This window comes from Pteronotus mesoamericanus, unplaced genomic scaffold (assembly GCF_021234165.1).
Source record: "Pteronotus mesoamericanus isolate MK-2021 breed Mesoamerican mustached bat unplaced genomic scaffold, CSHL_Meso_final scaffold_21, whole genome shotgun sequence".
NCBI lineage: Eukaryota > Metazoa > Chordata > Mammalia > Chiroptera > Mormoopidae > Pteronotus > Pteronotus mesoamericanus.
In genome coordinates, this window is record NW_026555310.1 from 10,439,898 (window position 1) to 10,462,669 (window position 22,772).

A 22,772-nucleotide genomic window follows, 5' to 3' on the forward strand; every position below is an offset into this window, starting at 1 on the left:
TGTGTAAAATTCAGAGATCAAACCCAGTGTGTTCGTGCACTGGCTGGGTGTTGGACAGTGTCACACAGCCTGTGTGGCCATTGGCAGCATTCACCCAGGTGTCCTCTTGGCTGACCCTGGGGACTGGCTGAGGAATCCTGGCATTAAATGCGCATATTTTGGTGTGTCATTTATGATGGCCCTAATTGTCACTACAAATGACATTCCTGAAGAGCAGTTTAACAGCTGGAAGCCTGCTCCGTGAAGGCTTGCAGTTCTGCTGAGTTGGCTTGGCTGGTCTTCGCAGTACCAGAGGCCAAACCTTGTACCTACAGGGATGGTAACTTTTTAAGATGTACTAAGCTAAGATGTGCACTTTCTGTATGCTGACGTCCTTCTCTCCATCTCTTACTCAGATCCAGCTTTATTTTGCTTGCTTACCAGAGGAAAAGGTTCCATATGTTAACAGTCCTGGAGAAAAACATCGAATTAAACAGCTTTTGTACCAGTTGCCACCGCATGATAATGAGGTAAAAAAAAAAAAAAAAAAAAAAGAAGAAGAAGAGAGAGAGAAACAGGAAGAAGGCTAAAAAAATAAACATTAAGTATTGAGGTGTCCCCTATAAACCCCAGCTCCGGCTGTCTTTTGCTTTTCTTCAGTTAAAATTTGGCCGGAGAATACAGCTTTCCATTCTTTAAGATAGAAAGGGTGTCAGTGCAATAAACTTAACACAAGTTGGTTTTTATAGTGTTTGCAGCCACCCACTGATTCTCTGGAGCCCGCAGATTCCTGAGATCGCCCTGCCCCTTGATCCAGGCTCTGTGCTTTATGGTAGTTAAGGCCACAGTTGGTTGAGTGCCTGTAGAATGTGGAGCACAAGTGGCAATTAACAAGTTTGAACCTTTTGTAGAAAGGTTAATGTCTTACATTTTTTTAGTGTCTCTGCTGATAAGAATTTAAATTAAACATTTCATATTTTTAAAGAAGTGTTCCTTTAAATTGCTTTTCCCTTTTGCTAAAGAGGCTCTAAGTTTGGTGTCAATTAAAAGTATGGTGGTATTTCTGAACTGGAGATTCACAGAGCGGGGCGGGGAGGCCATCTAAACTTCCTGTTTTATTTCCTGAAACTCTTAAGTCTGGAAATAAAGAATTGGTGAGGCAGACTTTTGCTCCAGGGCAGTGTTTCTGTTTCCCTTTTTGCTAAGGTGCGGTATTGCCAGTCTTTGAGCGAAGAGGAGAAAAAAGAATTGCAAGTGTTCAGTGCTCAGCGGAAGAAAGAAGCACTTGGAAGAGGGACGATTAAACTCCTGTCCAGAGCAGTGATGCATGCCGTGTGTGAGCAGGTAGCGCTTTCTAGAATGAGTAGCTCATGGTGGGGATATGGATGGAGCGAGCTGGGGGGTAGGTGACAGGGCCAGCACACATGTGGACCCTGAAAGCCTCCAAAAACTAAGCAAAAGAAAGGCAGCCTCACTTTTTATTAAATGGGGATTATTGTTTATAAACTGGCTACACTGCCGTGTATGATGGGGCAGGCAATCTGCCCTTATGTAAGCATCGGGTGAAATCCTGCTTTTCCTAGGATCCAGGCATGGTGGGAGGGGCTGGGGTACACCTAGTATTCAAAAACTGCAGAGACATAATGAAGACATTCAGATCCTTACTGGCTGTTCTCCGCGTAGGAAAGGCATCTAGCAGGAGGCTGGCTGAGGAAAACCACTGTTTATGTGAGTCAGATGAAATCATTCTTAGAAACAGTCTGGTGGGAAGTCTATCTGCAGCATGTTCATTGCAGTTGAGAATAACAAGCCAGTATCAAGGAGCTACTTGACCACTAACAGGAGGGGAGAAAAAAGCTTTCCTAACAAATTTGGGATTTAGTGTCAAGTGGCAAAGGCTGAGAATCCAGTCATTGAAGAAGGATCACTCTAAACTCAAGTCCTCTTGTTCTCAGTGTGGGCTGAAGATAAACGGAGGTGAAATTGCAGTGTTTGCCTCCCGTGCGGGCCCTGGAGTATGCTGGCACCCATCCTGTTTTGTCTGCTTCACGTGTAACGAGCTGCTGGTCGACCTCATCTATTTTTATCAAGATGGAAAAATTCACTGTGGCAGGCACCATGCCGAACTGCTCAAACCGCGGTGTTCGGCATGTGATGAGGTAAAAAAGTTCATCCCTTAACACTGGAAAAAATAAGCTTCCAATAAGCCAATATTCTACTGTTCACATCTAAGTGAAATATAAATATCCCCTGCTTTTGTTTTGTTTTGTTTTGTTTTGTATATATTTAGGAGAACCCTGTACATTCATACAATGGCATAAGATGTAGCTAATATAGAATAGGAAGCAAGTGTCTTTGCTATGTAGGAGGTTCTTCATGGACGGTGAGAAAAAAAGCAAGTTGAAAGAAAAGTATGTAGCAGGTGATCTTATTTTTGTTTAATAAAGGGGAACAAACCAAGATTGTACACATCCAGAAACAGTACAGAGAGATATACACTAAGTTAACAGTGGTTACCCATGTGGCACGTGGGAAGGGATGGTTGTAGGAAAGGAAATTTTGTTTCTTAAGCTTCTTATTTTAAAGGGATTTCACGGTTCCAGAAGAGTTGGAGGTGTTGCACAGAGTTCCTGTGTACTCTTCTCCCAGCTTTCCCTGCGGTCAGCATCTTCACCGCCATTAAGTATATGCACTGAAACTGAGAAGTTAATATTGGTGTAATACCATTAACTAAACTATACAGTTTATTTAGACTTCCAGTTTTTCTACTAATATGTCTTTTCTATTCCAAGATCCAATCCAGGGTAACTTACTGCATTTATTCTTTTTTTTTTTTTTTTACCTTTGTCTCCCCTTCAGTCAGTGACAGTGAACATTCAGTTTTTACTTGTTTACATTATTTTTTAAAGTTTTTTCAGGGATGTGATATGTGAGATTTTTTTTGAAACCAAAACCCAAAAATATGAAATCTTTAATCTGTAGAAGGCCACCAGGTCAAACGAAGCAGTAGCTCTACAAGTCTTGTTCACCCAATGCAGCGCCTGGATGGCTGTAACTGTTGATTCCACAGACATTTTAATGAGTTTTCTATTAAAACACAGATCACTAAATTATTTCAATGTTAATGTATTCTTTGCCAGATTATGCCAATAAAATGTGATGGGGGAGCAAAAATAATGACCAAATTAATTGTCTCCAGTGAAGAATCTGTTTAATTTTTTTTTTTATTTTTCAATTATACTTTTCATTCAATATTATATTAGTTTCAGGTGTACAGCATAGTGGTTAGACATTTATAAAATTTAAACAAGCAGTTTCTCTTTTTTAACATGTTCAATTACTGCTCTTGTTTTATAGCTAAAGCAAGTTAGATGAAAGCTTGAGGCTATAGGAAACATGAGTAGCTATCTAAGTGACTTGGCCTTGAACATAGTTCAGAATGATGTTCTGTCATCCTATGGTTTCATATTTCTTTTAAAGATAATTTTTGCTGATGAGTGCACAGAAGCTGAGGGCCGCCACTGGCACATGAAACACTTCTGCTGCCTTGAGTGTGAGACGGTCCTTGGAGGGCAGAGGTACATCATGAAGGATGGCCGCCCGTTCTGCTGTGGCTGTTTCGAGTCTCTGTATGCTGAGTACTGTGAAACCTGTGGGGAGCATATCGGTAAGTCCCTGACCCAGCCTGTCTGCTCTGTCACGTCCCCATCAGTCTGTTTATGATGGTCCAGAGTCTTTTTTTTTTTAAATTGAGGTATGATTTACATACAAGTGAAATGTACAGATCTTCAATGTTTCAATTTGATGAGTTCTGACAAATAAATATATAGTTAGTTCTCATTATTTGAGGGATTTGTATTCTATAGTTGCCTGAATTATCAAGCAGTGAGCCATTGCTCCTACGGGAAGTACAGGAATAAGTTCCTGCCAGCCCCTGGTCACATGTACTGTCGATTCATTAACATTGAACTCACAGCCAGCAGCACTACAACTTGTGCCTGAATGAAGCTTATCTAACATACATTTTTTTCTGGAAAGCACATCACAGCCTTCTTGCACTTAGGACCACTAGACAGCACTTCCGCAATACGCGTGGGGGGCATTTAAACAGGAAAACCAACAAAAAGCACAAAAATATGAAGAAAACATGGTACTAAGTAGACTTCAAACATACCACTGGTTTAAAGAAGGAGAGCTGAAACAAAAGGCAGAGCATCACCTTGACTGACCTCACCTGGGAACATGTATGTCAGTCGACAGAAATGTTCCACCACTCTGCACACGTCCACAAATGACTCTGAAAGCTGTGCAAGTGTTGATTGGGGGGGTACCAATACATTTTAGCAGGTAGGCAAATTTGCAGATATGGACTTTCTATGGCCCACAACCCTACCAAGAAACAGAACATCTCCATCACCCCTTTTCCTGTTTCTTCCTTCTTCCTTTGTTTCAAGATTGAATGATAGCCTGTTATTCCACACTTTTTCAAAACAGGTGTCGACCATGCCCAGATGACCTACGACGGGCAGCACTGGCATGCTACAGAAGCCTGTTTCTCTTGTGCCCAGTGTAAAGCCTCTTTGCTGGGGTGTCCCTTCCTTCCCAAACAAGGTCAGATTTATTGCTCAAAAACATGCAGTCTCGGTGAAGATGTCCATGCCTCCGATTCCTCCGACTCTGCATTTCAGTCTGCGCGATCAAGAGACTCCAGAAGAAGTGTCCGGATGGGCAAGAGCAGTCGGTCAGCAGATCAGTGTAGACAGTCTCTCCTTTTGTCCCCTGCTCTAAACTACAAGTTTCCTGGCCTTTCAGGCAATGCTGATGACACCCTTTCTCGGAAATTGGATGACCTGAGTCTCTCCAGGCAGGGAGCAGGTTTTGTCAATGAAGACTTTTGGAAAGGCAGAGTAGAGCACGAAACCCCAGAAGACCCCGAAGAATGGGCTGAGCATGAAGATTATATGACGCAGCTCCTCCTCAAGTTTGGTGATAAAAGCCTCTTTCAGCAGCAGCCCAATGAGATAGATATTCGAGCCAGTGAGCATTGGATATCTGATAACATGGTTAAAAATAAGACTGAGTTAAAGCAAAATAATCAGAGCCTTGCAAGTAAAAAATACCAATCTGATATGTATTGGGCACAGTCACAAGATGGACTGGGAGATTCTGCCTATGGCAGCCACCCAGGCCCAGCCAGCAGCAGAAGGCTCCAGGAGTTGGATCTGGACCACGGGGCCTCGGGATACAATCATGATCAAACACAGTGGTATGAAGGTTCGCTCGAGTGTTTGTCAGACTTGAAACCAGAGCAGAGCGTCCGGGATTCTATGGATTCTTTGGCTTTGTCTAACATCACAGGTACGTAATCTAGGGATTATGCGGTATTTGAAAAAAGAGTCACTAAAAAGTCTGTTCTGAAAATTACAGCTCAGCACCAGTAGGGGTTATGTTAATTAAAACAGTAGGCAAAGGGAAGGAAGGAATATCTGTTCAATGCCAAACACTAGATAGCAAAACAGTTTCAATTATATACATATGCATATGTGTGTGCATATGTATATAATTTTAATATCTTTCTGAATAGGTATTACTGAGTCTGCATCTGTGTCTGAAAGATCCTGTTCTCTTCAGGCTGTGCTGTATGAATTTCAAGTTATTAAAATCAGCCTGCATACTTTATAAGCTGATAACATTTTTTTTTGTATTTCCCTGAATTGCCATGTGGCAGCAGATAGCTCAAATATAGCTATTTTTACCTGGATTATAAAATAATTTCACTTTAGTGTTTTCAAAGCATATTCATATCAGTTATCCACATTTTATCCTTAAAATGAACCTGAGCTGTACAAAGTGGATATTATTTCATTTTCTAAGTGAGGAAACTTGAATTACCAGAGGCTAAATGCCTAGCTTTACAGAGGTTTTTAAAGGCAAGATCAAACCCTCCTGAATCTCATATTTGTAATAAGTCTTTGGATACAAAAATATTGCTGTTACATGGCTAGTTTTATAGTCAAACTAAATGACATCCAGTCCTTTCGTGAAGGTGATAATTGCTGTAATGGAGACAGGAAAGGCTTTAGCGGCTGCCCACTGCCAGGAGCTGCCACGACAGGGAAGAAGAGAGCAACACTCCCTGTTTCTGTTGGGCTTGTCAAGGAGAGCTGAGGAACTGTGGATGAGACCAAATTATTTAAGCACCTCCTGTTTTTCCAGGTCCTACGTTAGATGTTTAACATTGATCTAAAATAGACATCATTTGATACACATAAAGGGTTAGGGCCAGACGTTCCTTGACAAGACAGGCTGAAAAACAGAGACTCCCTTTATAAAGTAGGAAGTTATGTAAGTACCCACTTGACAATAGTCCACACTGGTTCTCATAGTCACTTCCAGTCTGCTGGGCTATATTCATTTATCTTCACTTGCTGGGCCCTGTAGAAAAAGAACAGTATCAGTTTTGGGAAAAGTTTCAAAGTAAGATTAACCTGGACACTTCCACATTGTTTTACGGTTGAGGGGGAAGACTAGATGGTCGCCTAGGTTAGGGGTTGGCAAACTCCTGTAAAGGGCTAGATAGGGCTTCTGAGACCATACAGTCTCTGTCGCAGCTATTCAACTCTGCCACGGTAGAAAGCAACCACAGAAAATATGTCAGCAAATAGGTGTGGCTGTATTCCAATGACACTTTATCCACAAATAGGCTATGGGCTGGATGTGGCCCTTGGGCTGTGGTTTACTGACCACTATCTAGGTATAAAATGAGGAAAATTAGTCTAGGTGTAAGCGAAGGATCATAATGGTGGCCACGTGGATCCAAAGGAAGGGATTGACTTGAAAAATGCGCAAGTGAAGCAATCTGGCTTTAATAGATTGAGGGGCAGAAGTTTCTAACATGTCATGTGACTAAATTGATGATGTGACTTTTATGAAGAGCTTTTAAGGTGTTGCGGCTCATGCCATGTGCTGTAACAAATATTTGGTTCCAAAACAACTGGACTGCTAAGAGAGGCTATGCCTCTTGGATTGGTAACAGAATTTATACCTCCTCCCGATATATGCATGTTGTTTTTGCTCATGGGTGTTAATCAGATACCAAAATTTAGGAGAATTTTCTTTGAAATGCTTCCGTTCAGTAGCTTGTTTATAATAATTGTCAGACTATTAGGGTTATTGAGAATCACATCTTGTCTTGGCTTTTCTTGTAGGGGCTTCAGTGGATGGAGAAAGTAAGCCAAGGCCATCATTATATTCTCTGCAAAACTTTGAGGAAATGGAGGCAGAAGATTGTGAGAAAATGAGCAATATGGGGACTTTGAACTCTTCCATGCTACATAGGAGCGCAGAGTCCTTAAAGAGTCTAAGCTCAGAGCTGTGCCCAGAAAAAATCATGCCTGAGGAGAAACCAGTACACCTCCCAGTGCTCAGAAGGTCCAAGTCTCAGTCCAGACCACAGCAGGTCAAGTTTTCCGATGACGTCATTGACAACGGAAGCTATGACAACATCGAAATCCGACAGCCTCCAATGAGCGAGAGGACTCGGAGACGCGTCTACCATTTTGAAGAGAGAGGATCCAGGTCTCACCACCATCGCCGCAGGCGGAGTAGGAAGTCCCGCTCCGACAACGCCCTGAATCTCGTCACAGAAAGAAAATACTCCCCCAAGGACCGACTGCGGCTTTACACCCCGGAAAACTACGAGAAGTTCATACAGAATAAAAGCGCCCGGGAGATCCAGGCCTACATCCAGAACGCGGACCTCTACGCGCGGTACGCCCACGCCTCTTCCGACTACGCGCTGCGCCACCCGGAGCTGCCGCGCTTTCTGGGGCTCTACGGGGAGGAGGATGACTCCTGGTGTTCCTCCTCCTCCTCCTCCTCTTCCGACTCGGAAGAAGAAGGATATTTTCTTGGACAGCCAATTCCTCAACCCCGGCCCCAGAGGTACGCCTACTATACAGACGACCTTTCTAGTCCAACGTCTGCACTGCCCACGCCTCAGTTCGGTCCGGGGACAACTAAATCCAAGAAGAAAAAGGGACACAAGGGCAAGAACTGTATTATTTCTTAACCTCGTAGCTGTGGAGATCATGTTTAAACTTAGCCATTAACCATCTTGAAGCATATTTTTTTTTTCCATAGGAAAGTTGCTAAAATAGTTTAAAGTGCTTTGCCCATGTAAATGAGCCCCCGACTGCTGTTTACAATGTCAGGCTAACATTGAGAAGGTGTGATTTCTCCAGTTTACCCTCCTCGGATGGTGCCAGGTTGCCACAACCAGTCAGGTGCATTACAGTCTTACGTAGCTGCTTCGGTCTCGAGTCCGCAAGAAGAATCCGAAAGAAACTGTCGCGAGGCGATTGGACGGGGGTGTTGATTTTAGACAACGGAGAACTTCAGCCACCTTTGTAAAGCAATAGTGTTTGTCGTTCGTGTCCGCCAGGTTGGCCCAGGGCCTGATCGGTCTGTCTTGTGCGGCATGCACGTAATCACACTGACCCAGCCAACACTGTGCGTCCCGTCGCACGAGGCCACCCCGTCCCCATTGCAGTCCTCTTTAGCCAGGTAAACATTGTATTGTATTGTATTAGCTCCAGCTACAGATTGGGGAAAAAGGAAAAAAAAAAAACTTTGCTATTTATAATGTAGTATTTCATAGACTTAAGTGTATTCCTAATTTAACGGTGCAAATATTAATGTACATAATGTATAGTTCAGATTTTAAAGCTGATATTTTTATATCCCTGAATTGCAAGATGTTTGTTACACTGCAGTGCTAGATTTGTTAGGGAACCAGAAACAGCATTTATGGATGAAATGATTGCTTGTATTTTAGTCAGGGTTTATAAGTTTAGATGGTCAAATTTATATTGCCTAGTGATGGAAAGTTTCTTTTTTTTTTTTAATTTTTTTTCAATATTAAAAAGGCTCTGTATGCATGGTGGGGCTATGTAAATACTCTTTAAAACTATGGCCCTATTAATCTTACAAGTGTTATTTATGGGTCAAGCAATGTAAACTGTATAAATGTAAAAACAAACAAAAACCCATATATACCCCTGGAATATATGGTAAAAACAAGTAGAAACTGTTTGGGTGGATGTTTCTTTCCCCCCTTGGGGATGGTGTGTGTGTGGGGCGGGGGGTGCCTTCCCCATTTTTAGCAAGGTGGTGATTATCTCTAGGGAAGAGACCAAAACTACAAGGATCTGCTTTTTTGTGGCAGAGGACTTTGTAGATTTATTATTTGAAGAGAGGTTATTCCTTTTCATCCCTCCCTTCCAGCTAATTTGTTGGCTTTTAGCAGCAATTTTGAAAACTGGGCCTTCTGATTATGTTTTTCTTTTAAAAATCTGTAAATTAGAGGATGCCGTACCACTGACTACTTCAAGTTAATATGAGGTTTTATTTCAAGGGAAAATTATCTTGGATTTGAACTAATGAGCTGATATTTTGGTATGTGCCATCCTTGCACATACGTTTCAGTCCCAACTAAAATCTTAGTGGTATTTTGGACCTTTCAGAAGGTACTTAATAAACAATAAATAATAAACTACCTACCTTTCTGAACACAAATGTTTGCAAACATATCCAGGGAACTTGCACTCTACTCCTGTGTTCAGGCATGCTTTATTTTGCCATCCTTCTGCCATTAACAGACTGCCATTTGACTCCTGCATGTCTCCTGCCTCTACTAGTAGGTGGGAAATAGGACTTGCGGCACAGAGGCACAGTTGTATTCACTGGAATGGGGAAAAGCTGTTAGGCCTTAGGAAGAGCGACATGAATCCAGTAGGGTAAACCAGTGGCCAACAGCATCCCCTCCACACATCCCCTGGATACAGCAAGGCTTTGTATCCAGGCTAGACAGAGCCCCTTCAGAAACACACCACCGGTGAGAGCTCTTTACCCAGTAACTCTACCATCAGTTCCCTGGTCTGGTTCATTTAAAAAACATACTAACAGTGAAAAGGAAATACATGCACATGGTAAAAAAGTTCAAACAAGAGAAGTTTTTTCCCTACGCCTCATCCCCAGTCCCTCAGTTCCCCTCCCCAGAAGTAACCACTGTTACCCATTTCTAGTGCATCCTTCAGATGTTAAAGCACATTGACATAAACGTGCCTCTTTTAAAAACAGCATACTGTACACACCAGGACTTGCTTTTTACACTTTATATGTGGACACTTCACATTTCTGCATAAAAGTCTACCTCATTCTTTCAATGACTACATAGTACTCTACTTTGGGATATACCGTAATTCACTTAACCAGGACCTTGGTGATGGACTTGAATCCCCTCATAGACACCTTATCCTGCACACATGCACATCAATTCTGGGACATTAATTACTGGGACAAAGTTTATGCATTGAGAGTTTTGATGGATATCAACAGTTTTCCTGTAAAAGAAATAATCTTGATTTGCATTTACCCTAACAATGTATGAGTCTCCTTATTCCAACACAATCTTACATCATCACATAGTAACAAATTTCTTGATTTTGAAAACCTGTTCAGAACCTAATGCTGCAAAGCATGGGCATCCTTTTAGAAAAGACTGTTGATGTAAGTTGCTTAAAAAGGATAGATAACAAATAATAACAGGTATGCTTCACCTGGGGAAATGCAGGCATAAACTGAAGTCACTGTTCTCAGCAGTTTTCAAGTCATCCTCAAAAGATTCATTTCTTTTGTTTCTCACCCTATTCATCCTTTTCATTTCCTTATATAAGGGTTAGATTGCAAAGCTTAAGGAAATGCAGGAATATTTACTCACAATAATAATGAAACCTTTAAAGATTTTTACAAAGGAGGAAAGGGAAGCAACTGCCTTGCAGTTCTATAAAGAACTGGCAAGAAAATTAAGCACAGCTGCTAAAAGGTGTGCATAGATTTAGTCATTAAGAGTGTAATAATATATGTGGTCAGTCTCTAAAGTATCAGATGTTAAAACCACCTCTAGCTGGGTGAAGCAGAATTCAAAGGGTTGCCTTTTCCTCACTTCAGACCAAACTGAAGAACATTTTGCCCAAGACCCATGGAGGGACACTGAAAAAATGACAACAGGAACTCCTCTGGTGTGTGCTACTTGCCATTAAGTTGCCTCCACTCCCAGGGACCCTATGAATCAGTGATGTCCACGCTGTTCTGTCAACAACAACCCCTGGGCGCTCAGCTCTGTAGACTCCTTAACCTAAGGCCTCTTTTATGGAGTCAATCAGTCTCATACTTTGTCTTCTTTTCCTGCTGCCTTTTATTTTTACCAGAATTATTGTATATTCCACAAAAAACCCCTGCGTTCTCCTGATGTTCCCCAAGGGAAACAGCTTCAGTTTTGTGATTTTTACCTCCAGTGACATTTCATGCTTAGTTTGCTGTAGGACCTGCTTTCTGGCCATTTAGGATATCCATAGATACCTCTAACACTATCTTTAAAATGAAGCAATTATTTTTCTTGTTACCCTCCTTCACTGTCCAACTTCTGCATCTGTACACAGTAACTGAAACTTTGAAGTTGTGGATGATCTTAGGCTTGGTCTCTAATAGCATATCCTTGTTTTTGGTGACCATCCCTAATTCTTCCACAGCCCTTCAGAGCCTCAGCCTTCTCTTGATTTCTTGTCTGCAGTCTCTCTGAATTAATGCTTAAGTCAAGATAAGCAAAATCCTTAACAAATTAAATGTTGTCATTGTCTACGTTTTAAAGTTGTGTATTTCTGTAGTCTTGATTTTTATCTTCTTGATGTTCAAATGGAGTCCTGCTTTGGTACTTTCTTCTTTCACTTTCATCAGAACTTTCAAATTCTTGCTACTTTCTACTAGTAACATGCTGTCACCTGCATATATTTAAGTTACTGATAATACTTCCACTTATTTTCACTTCCTCCTCTGAGTCTAGCCTAGTACTTAAAACAAATAGGGAGATAAAAATGCCCCTTCCCTGACACCTTTACCTGTAAGAAACCACTCTGTCTGTCCATCTTCTGTCCTGGCAGTGGTTTCCTGTCCACAGTCAAATGCTGAGGCATGCCCACTTCTTTCAGTGCAGTCCATAGCTTTTCCTGACTGACAGTCGAAGTCTTTACTGTTGTCTACAAGACATACACTAAACTTCTAAAATTATCTCAAGCACCGCTTTTTCAAGCTATCGTTAAAGATAATGATTCATTTTATGTGTGTGCATGTGCTATTCTTGACATTCTGCTTTCTAGTTCCCGAGTTAAAAAGTTCCGGAAGTGAAAGGAGATACGGTATCATTTGCTGTCAAACCCTTGCACTTTACATACAAAACATGGGCCGCCTTAAAAGGGTAGTGACATTGGAATGGGCGCCCATGCCTGCTGGCTTTCCACATGTGGCACACCCTCCCCCCCCCGCCAACGTGGTCCTTGGATGATGGAATATGGAAGTAGCGGTGTGAACATATTTCCGGAGTGCTCAGAACATTTCAGTATAGGCATTACGAACATAGTGCGGGCACACTCTAGTTTATTGAGCTGCTTTTCTAATAGACACTTGACTGCTGCCATGGAAAGGTGAACCAGGTTGTTAGGCCTTCAGGTTTTTTTAAGAGAAATTGGGAATTTGAAGTTTTGTGAATTATCCCAGCTTTAAAATCCTAGCAGCTAATTCAAACATTTCTGAAACACTGAACAAAACGAGCCTGCCATCAGCAAGTCTCCAATGCATGAGTTATGAATGCAAGAGCCTGACATTGGTTCCCCGGAATCTTGGGGCTGTCTTGGGGAGGCACAAGTAATTACTGCTTATAAGAATACACGTAACCTTTTTTGGATACACAAAGGAAAAATTAATGGGATCAGAAAAAACTTCACTGAGCCTCATAATCAATTCAATGTTAGTAACAATTATGATAAAAATCTATTTTAATTAGTCAAATAAGGAAATTGCTCATTGTCTAGTTAGATTTTCTAGCCATTCTTTGGACCTATTGAAAAGCAGAAGGCTTGTTCCTCTCGAGACCATGTGGGTTTTCTGCAATCTCTCACATCAGGAAGGCTTCCAGGTAAACTGGACCAAGGAGAACTGAGCAGGAGCAAATGAATTTTACAACTCTGAGCTCAGTTTGCCAAGGTCTTATAATCCTGAACCCTTCCGGGGAGTAGTTGAAGGGTGGCTTCCACAAAATGAAGTATGGGGGAAAAGATATTTCGGGAAAAGGTAATTTCTTTCTCTCTCTCTCTCTCTCTCTCTCTCTCTCTCTCTCACACACACACACACACACAGGATTGGAGCCAATTCTTTTTGAATAGACCTATTATAATTCCCATTTTAGGGATCAATCTTAGCCTCAACTTTTTGCAAAGGAAATCCTACATCTCTACTGCCGCACAGGTGCTGTTAGAACAACTTTAGAAGTAACTTGCAGCCCATTCTCTGCAAGCATGTGATTCCAGACAACATAGTACCATTAAGAACATGAAACCAGTTCCCTTAAATGCTAATACTTGTGTCAGCATTTTTATGTAAATGAACCAAGCAACTGACATTGGAAAAGACAATACTAGGCCTACATACATCCACCACAAAATTGATCTTGGGAGTGCTACAAAGCATACTGGGCTCCAGGAGTCAGGAGATCTGGGTTAGGAGACTCACCTCTCTCATTAGCTCGAGCAGGTTAAGTGCTCTGACCCAGTTTCCACCTCTGTAAAACGAGAGAGCCGGACCATCGCAAAGGCTTCCTTCCAGCTTCAGTATTCTTTGGAGACCAGACTGAATTTTTCAGGTCAGAAAAATCTCCCTACTCAGGATGGTGTTTTTTCCCTTTTCTGACTTTCATTTACCAACACATCTCTCTGGCCAGGATTCCAGAAAAGGATGATACCTCCAAAGATCATGACTCATGGGAGTTGGAAATTAAAGAATTGGTGCTTTTTAATATTAATGCTTGGATTCTGATTGGGCAAGATGTTACACTAAATCATGAAAAAGTCTGGAGATTATCTCGCCCCAAAATGCATATGCTTCAAATTGGCTTTAGCTTCATTATTTACAGTCTGAAGATTGCAGCCATGCAAAATTAAGTTATTTTCCTCCCTCATGTTATTTCTCCCTGGTTACCAGGATGAAAAGTAAGATTTTTCTTTCTACATCTCGGCTGGCTACTAACAGCAGCAATCTTAGTCTAGAATCTCTGAACACGTTGTAAGCAAAGCTGCAAAGGTGTTAACTATATTTAATTAATGTTGGTTCCTAGCATAGGAGAGTTGAATTACCAGGTTCATTCCACTTAAATGGCTCTTCTCTCAATCCACCAGGGGTCCACCCACAGAGCTGTGTCCTGAGCTGCACTGTGGCCATGGGGACTATAACCCGACATGCCCTTGCCCCTTAACAACTACCCCTAATGAACGAACCTTAATGGCGTTTTTAAAAATAGTTCCAAAGCAGAAGTCATAGGAACCAACACAGAAGGTAGCAACTGAGGATAAAGGGACTACCAAGCTTTCCTACTTTTCCAAGAACACTGAGTTTGCAGTTTAAAGATTTGAGTACACCCCTGGCTCTACCACTTCTAGCCAGCTATCTGACCTTAGGCAAGTTGTAACTTCTCTTGCCCTTAAATGTAAAAAAGAGAATAAAATCCCCATCAGCTTATTACATGGGAAAATGTTTGTGACTCAGAAAACACTAGAATGTGGTTCTAACCTTGCTCAGATAGTGAAATAACTGAAAAACACGTGGCTTCTCAGAATCCCATAAAACATTTAATATTAAACCTGAAATACATTTTAAGCTACGTCCAAAATAGTACACTAGATTCTACTTTAAAGAAGTGGCAGTAAACAAAGCTTTTAAAATGGGAAATTTCTGCCAAAGGGGCGCTGTTCCCACTCCCCTATCCCTAGCTTAGCAGTTAAGGATGTCTTCCTACCTCAGAACAGAGGCTGGGCCTGGAGGCCACAGCCATCAAGCTGCCCCAAGGGATGAGAGATGCTGAGAGAGCTTCATCTCTCCTCTTGGACCCTGGGCTGGATCAGGTTGCGCCTACATTGTAAAGAAAAGGTGATTCTTGCACAAGACCACCCCTCAACTGAGTAAGCCCTGCAGCGTTCAGAACACCGCCCACTGGGCCATCAGTGGTGGGAGGCCATGGTTGCATGGGCCCACGGCACAGCAAACATTCAGTCCTGTCTCGGAGAGGACAGGGAAATCAAAAGCTTGAGCAAAAAACCGACCCTTCAACCTCCTAAGCTGCAGCTCTGATGGACTGCATCTCCTTTCGCTCCTCCCCCAGCCTTGTGCCCTCCCTCCCGGCCCCCCACAGCCCCATCCACTGGGGACTGACCCTTTCCTGGCTTTAGAAGCCTCCCCCACCTTATCCACCAGACAAATGCAGGGTGTGGGCAGAGACGGGCATCTTGGATCTGGTGCCAGGGAGGAACCCATTGGCTGGAGCTGGGCCCACCTGAAGGTATCGCAGACATTGAGCCAGTGTATTCCTCAGGAGTTTGGTCACAAAGGATGGACTCTTCCCACTTGGAGGATGTAGGGACAGTCATTAGATCCTCTCCCTTTCTCCAGGCAGCCTGCCCAGCTTCATCCTCTCAGTGGGCCCTTGGTGCCCTCAAAGAATGTTTATATTTCAATAAACCTCTGCCATTTCACATATACACACATGCGAGAAAAACAGTTTAAAACCTTACACAATTTTAGCGACAATGGTCTGTCATTAGAACACCATTAATCTGGGAGAGTAGAGATTAAAAAAAAGTGTGCTATAGAATCAAGCTGCCTCTACTGCTATACAAATGAGGTTTTAATGATAGTTCTCATCATGTGACATTTCAAATACAACTTGAAACAAACTCAACGAACTGGCAAAGCTTTTTATATAATCAGTCCCCGTTACTCCAAGATCGCTTATTGTATCAGAAATGTGGGACTTGCACAGCCAGCCAAGGTCAAGTTCAGTGAAGCTAACCCTCAAATATCATTTATATTAATCTGAGCAAAAGGTGAGCTGTTAACAAGAAACCAATCACGTGGCTTAAACAATAGAAATTGATTCCTCTTTCATGCAATAGTTCAATAATACTCCATGTGGTCACACAGGGATCCAGGCTCCTTCCATCTTGTTCTCTGCAATCAAAGCTGGGTTGCTATTGCTACGACTTTTGGGATAGGATAAAAGAGAACATGAAGGAGGAATATCTATTGTCCTAAGGGTCCCAGCCCAGAAGTAGCACTTTCACTCGAATTCCATAGGAGAGAAATTAGTCTAACTTGATCACCCCTAACTGCAGGGGGAACACAGCAAACATAGTCCTAATAAGGCAGTCGTGTGACTCAGTTTTAAAAGGAGACTATATATTCTGCTAACTACCTTAGTTACTACACCTCCCCCCCCCCCACCTTTTTTTTCTTATCACTTGGTGAACTGGGTAACATCAGTGCTCTCAGAAGAACTAACAGGAAGGAGGTGATAAATGTAGTATGCATAACCCACAAACCTTGGTCTTGGTGTGGTGAGCAGAATGTGGCCATTCCTAATGGGAGCCCCAGGTGCCAGCCTCAGCAGTGTTACAGCAGCAAAGCCACCTGCGGGGCTGGCAGCCCACAACACTGAATACTGTCCACCATGAATATGACCTGACCACTGTCTCAAAGTTTTTTGCCAAAGAACTGTCAGAGTCTTGGAGTTTAAGATCTTCAGCAGGAAACACGGTTCCTGAGCCCTATAGAGGTTATGATAAAGGTGCAGGATTTTAATCCTACAATTCTCTGAATCTCAAGCTCACAATTACGCAATTACTGAGTACTACCACATGCTAGGTTTTATGTTTAACTGCTTTCTCAGATATCAAGACTCCATAAGACACCAAAGGTAACAGTTTCTCAATTCTCAAACTTCTTCCATCCTGCTGAGCAGGTGAACTGAACACTAAGGAGTAAGCTTGCAGTAGAAAGGAATAAAAATTTACATTTCAGCAAAACACTTTAAACCGGTTAAAGAGAAAAAAGACAATATATTTAAACCTGGTTGCTTTATTTCGCACTTTTAAAATTCACAAAAAGCTGCACAATATCTGGTGTCCCGTTTTGATCATCAAGGCTTTTTAAGACAATGATAATTTTATCACATCAATTGGGCATACTCAAAAACAATGGATAAATTTACAAATTTTTTTTAATAAAGAACATTTTGCAAAATACACACTCTGGTACACATCTGAATTAATCTATCCTAAAATTAGACGTTAAAGCTTTAAAAAAAAACAAAAAACCAGACAGATTTAACACTGAAAAGCCTACCAGAATAATGCTGATGACAAGTTATAAACAACTTTAAATGTGAATATAATTTGGGGGAAGGGGAGAAGAAAAAATGATCTGTTGAACCTATATTAAATGCATCTGTGAGTTAAAGTTCTGTAATTTAATGAATTTCAAAAAAGTGAACAACTCTTTTGCCTCCGTAGTGTTTTCTCAAGTTTTATTTTTAAACTGTGACATCTCAACTAAAGAAAATGAATCCTGGATTAAATAAGAACATTTAAAGAGAAGGAAAACATAGGGGCAGGAGAGAAACAAGATCAGTCCTTTTAGTCTTTCTAAAGTGGTTGTAACAAACAAAATCATTGTTCATATTAGGAAAGAGTACCAGAGATGATACATGGGGTTGAGTTTTGGCTTATGTACAACATCTAAATGGAAGAAAAAAAAAAGTCAAGGTGGTCTTATATAGGCAATTTAATAAAATAATTGTTGCCTTCAATTCAATTTTAAGTTTGTGGAATGGCATAGCATAATACATGTTTTGAAGTACCTATTAAAGATCTGCTAAAATTATTTATACAATTTCCATATTTAATAAAATTTTTATCTACTCTGGGGTAGCTGTTAAGATACTATCAATAAAGGACAGCAAAAATGATGCCAGAATTCAAGTGAGGAGAGAGTGGAAAAAGAAAGAGGATGGGAGGATAATGACACTGGACAGTAATAACAAACACAATTTTTAAGGTTTCCTAACTAATGCCACAAAATTACATATTTTGGCTCAATGCCAATGGGCAGCTGGAAGTGATCAGGAAATGAGTGGAATATTCTAATCGTCCCAGTTAGATTCTTAACTAACCTGTTATTTGGATGGCTGGCTCATGAAGGATTGTTTACAACAGACTGCTTGGCAAAAGGTAGTTGTGCTAGGTTTACTACCTCCTCTGCTTTGTTTCTTCCAAGAACAATTTTGAAGGGCTAAGAACCCCTTAAAAGGGTAGCAAAACAATGATGTTGCTAGACTACAAAGAGATTAACAAAGGCATAATTTGCAAATGGTTTAATCGTGGATATGTTATTAGTTATCTTTCCTGAGATGGGGAATTTGGGCTAATGGAAAAAATGAAGCTCTACTACTCCCTCAAATTCTAAATTTTTCTTCAATTAGAAATTTTAACAGAAATCTCAGCTTTAAAATAGCCCTCATCTTTCATTTCACATTACCTATGTATGATGTTGTTTAAGGCTCACACAAGAATTTCAGGATCATTTTAATACATGACGTTCATTTACTTGGAAAACAGGATTTTATTGTGAGGTGTCTCTGAAGAGGTTTAAGTGCTCTAGTTACCACAATGAGAATTTATACTCAAAGAAAATATTCTCTAAGATACCAAGGTATTCAGTTTATTTGGATCTTAAACATATTAAAACTTACACAGACTAAGATAAGCATGCAAAAAGTCAGTAAAATTACAACTTAGAATTCTAACATTATCACATGGTATCATTGACTATGAAAAGCAAAAAGACTATGTTTAAATGGGACAATCTCTAAAAACTACACTAGTGTGACCAAACAAATGATCACGTACTATGGAAGACTACAGAACATGAAGAAGTACAGAAAAGCTGTTCTCCAGACTTGAAACATTACTTGACCCATCATTTTAGAGGAGGGAAAGTAACTATGGATTAGGAGGCTCTAATGATTAAAAAAAAAATTCTAATTAAAATATCTTAAGATTCTTTTAGATGTTTATTTAATATCGGAAAGGTGGTCAACTATCATAAAATACTTCATCACAAAAATCCATATATTAAGGATTTACACAATCCAGGAAAAAAAATCCAGAAACATTTTTTTGCCTGAGCAAGTAAATTTCTAAAATGGCTCCCCGAAGTCTTGACTAGAGGTGTCATATTCTGCAATGAAATGCTTGAGCTCTTCAACACACCGCTCACCTATTTCATGTAAATTCTGTCTCAGCGCAAACTGTATGGACTTCTCTAATGAAGGATCTTTTTCAATCAGCATTTTCACAACCATCCCAAATGTTTCACAGTCTTGCCGGTAAACCTAGAAAGGTGAAATACATTGTAGTTAGCTACAAATGAAAATAATTAGTCAAAGATTGAGTTGGTTCAGTTGGCAGAACTATGATGCTAAAGTTCAAAAGGGAGACACAGTAACACAGCTGAACTTCAGCTGGCCCTGAGCAGTCACTATTGCCAAAGGACATGTAGACCTCTATCTTTGAGGTTTGCTGACAATTTGAATGAGTAGAAAAACTGTGATACACCACACTGCTGAAGAAGTTAGGCACAGCACATGTCAGCATAACACAGTCTGCAAAAAGGACATCAGACTAGAGATGAGAAGAACTAGGAACAAAGACTGGCTAGGTAAGGCACATTATATGGCTTAACTCATTTACTTATTTGGAAGAAAAAAGTTTCTGAGCCCCTAACTTCACAATATTTGTTTGAATCATGACCAGATGAAAAATTGTAAATTCTGTTTAGTATAAAATAAACAAGTATAAGAATGTCAAAAGTATCTATTTGAAAAAAATTTTTCACGTTGTAAATATTTAACTACAAAGTCAGAAAGGCAGAGTTAAGATCAAAACAATGTTACACATGCACACATGGGTATATAAATACACACATATTACATATATACATGTGTATATATTTTCTACCTTAATGTTTATATTTTACTATTTTACTTTAATATGTATATATTAATTTTTATCAGTGGTAACTGGATGTTATTTCTGTCCAAAAATTGCAGTTTCCTCACACTATTAAGGACATGTCACTTCCTTAATTTGTTGTCACAAAATGCATTTTAGATCTCTATGCTATTTTTCATAATTCATGTGTGTAAAGAAAAATTACAGATAAGTCTCCATGAAAATTAAGTGAAATACAAATTATCTGATTTTTAAAAATTATTAAATTAATTTTGCCTTTTCTAAATTTAACAAAAACAACATAGCATGTTTATTCTCTGAAAAAGGATTTTGTTCATTTAGAAAACTTTAGAAAAAAGTGATTTGAGACATTGCTTGGTTTATGATAGTGTTTATTCCTCAAACAACCACTGCTAGATGTGGTGGTTGCTGCTGTATTTTATAAATGCCTGTGATATCTGATTCCTTAAAAAAGATATTAGAAGAAGAATATTTGATTTTGACTCATACTAGGTTGCTAAATTATACTGAATTCATGCCATTGCTCTTGAAAATCATTCATAAGCCTCCAGGAAATTAAAAGGATTAAGTTCTTCAAATGAGAGAGAAATTAAAATATATAAAACCCTTAGCTGCCTTCTCCATCTCAGCATGCATGCATGCACACACACATTTTGCCATTTGATGACATTTACTTATAATAGCAAACAATGACATTTACTTATAATAGAAATTAAGCTTAATTCAGCTATTTAAACCAACCATTTATTCCAGTTTATCTGAAGATTTACATGACCCAAAATTGATAATACTACCCTAATAAAGCAACATAAAAAACAGTATACCATTCACATATTATTTATGATGTCAAGGCCATAGAGTACATTAACTGGTCTAACAAACACATAGCACCCAAGTCAAGCCAATGCAGCCGCCATGGGGGAAAGTCAGAACCATGAAGTTTCAGTCTTAGTGGGGGTAAATTCCTTACCAAACCAGTCAGCCCACATAATAACAGCATTTGAACACCAACCACAGGCCTCAGCAGACCACTTTGTGGGTGGCCTAAACTTTATAGGCTTCTTTATAACAGATGTACTAGATGAGGATAATGTTACACTGTGAATTAACCTACAAATTCTTTAATGTAAATCTGCTGTTTTACCTAAACTCTAAGTCTTCATTTAGCATATTTACAGAACATAAATGTGCTACAGATTTGCATATCAAAAGTAAAGACGTATTAAAATATGTTCATACATTTATTTAAATTGTAAACTACTATCACTCTGGAGACAAGATAATACAAGCATTTAAAGATTGCGTTTTATTTTTTAATTGTACGTCCTTTTTGAATTATTCATTGTAATAGACAAATTTTGTACATTAGTTGACAAGCAGAACTGCCTAAGGCAATGTAATCCTCTACTAATGGGTAAATTTTCTAAAAAGACTGCTTACAATGCACTGGTTGGGCACTAGATAGGGAATAATTAGTTTTTTGTTAAAGGAAGAACCACACCCTCCAACATTTTATAAATAAAACTCACCACTGTCAGAAACCTATTTCCGAAATCTGTTCCACAGTAAACTCAATCCCAAACAGGAAGGGTGTAGTTATCTGTAGGAGAGTTTGTTTGCTTATGGTCCCTAGCTGGAAATGCATTATAATCTTCAGATTTGATATCTGCAGGCCACACAGGAAGATTATTTTGTTTGCTTTTTTCCCCTGATTGGACCTCATCAAAATGGGAAACAGGTTAAAGTTTGGGTGGGGTTCCCATAAACTGCAAAGAAACGTAGTTAAATTTGCCAGTATAATAAACCACTATTCAAATGTGGTTTCACACAGTCCTTTATTATAGTAGCTTGTGTTAGTAGTTAAATTCTCACAAGGTACTTCCAGGAATAAAGTAATATGATAAAATAAACTACCAAGGCTTTTTACTATTAATTATGCTTCTGGTGACTGGAAGAAGAGTATCTGGCCAAACTCAATGGCAAGTTTGTTCTACCTAAAGTGTCTCTAAAATGTGTATTATTTTAGGCCTTGACTCTGATCCCACAAATAGAGAAACCAAAAATTAAGGCAACATGGCTTGTTAGAATTTCCATTTCAGAAGCTTTCTTCAGCATTAGCATTTCAGTGCTGTAAGATCAGTGTAGTGGAATGTTAAGAGATTACAGAGCTGTGCTATCTAACAGAGTAGCCAACCAGTCACAGGAGAATACTTAAATTTAAATACATACGCATATCCTTATCTTAATATTAATTTATATTAATATTAGGCAGTAACTGGTTAACTGCAAAAGTCAGACATATACACAGCCTTAAAAGGCTGAGGAACCAAATAAGACCAATTATTTTCTCTATTGTTGATATCTCATCATTCCATGTAATTTCCTTAACCTGGACTCATTTCGGTCAAATGCTTTATGTCCTGTGATCATTCTAGCTGGAAAGGTAGACACAGAAAATTAAACCATAAAGGAGATATTTAAATGTAGAAGGTGGTATGGAAGACGGAAAGAGCAGAGAAGCAGTTTCCTGAGCAGGTTTATTGAATTCAAATCCTGACTTCCACTACTGTGGCAGGCTGAATAATGGACCCAAGATGTCCATATCCCAATCTATGGAACACAAGTATGTTACCTTACAAGGTATAAAGGGCTTTGCAGATATAATTATGTTAAGGACTTTGAGATGAGATTATCCTGGAATATCCAGATGGGGAAAATGTAATCACAAAATCTAAAAAAGGGAATGCAGGAGGGAGGGAGGAAAAAAGGAAATGTGACCACAGAAATAGAAGTGGAATGATGAGCTTTAAAGATGGAGGAAGG

The 22,772-nt window shown here is 39.9% G+C and overlaps 2 protein-coding genes across 8 annotated transcripts in view; one reads left to right on the forward strand and one right to left on the reverse strand.

Moving 5' to 3' along the window:
* The window catches only part of PRICKLE1 (prickle planar cell polarity protein 1), a 100,486-nt gene extending 91,619 nt beyond the window's left edge, over positions 1–8,867 (forward strand). For both annotated transcript variants that reach the window (XM_054591217.1, XM_054591216.1), the window contains exons 3-8: positions 396–509; positions 1,186–1,323; positions 1,935–2,138; positions 3,460–3,646; positions 4,474–5,337; positions 7,188–8,867. In XM_054591217.1, coding sequence (XP_054447192.1) covers positions 396–509; positions 1,186–1,323; positions 1,935–2,138; positions 3,460–3,646; positions 4,474–5,337; positions 7,188–8,050 — 2,370 coding nt within the window. In that variant the 3' untranslated portion in view covers positions 8,051–8,867. The remainder of the gene's footprint in view (positions 1–395; positions 510–1,185; positions 1,324–1,934; positions 2,139–3,459; positions 3,647–4,473; positions 5,338–7,187) is intronic.
* A 10,108-nt stretch (positions 8,868–18,975) lies between these two features.
* PPHLN1 (periphilin 1) overlaps positions 18,976–22,772 on the reverse strand; it is a 116,482-nt gene continuing 112,685 nt past the window's right edge. For all 6 annotated transcript variants that reach the window (XM_054591223.1, XM_054591221.1, XM_054591220.1 and 3 more), the window contains one exon: positions 18,976–19,309. In XM_054591223.1, coding sequence (XP_054447198.1) covers positions 19,115–19,309 — 195 coding nt within the window. In that variant the 3' untranslated portion in view covers positions 18,976–19,114. The remainder of the gene's footprint in view (positions 19,310–22,772) is intronic.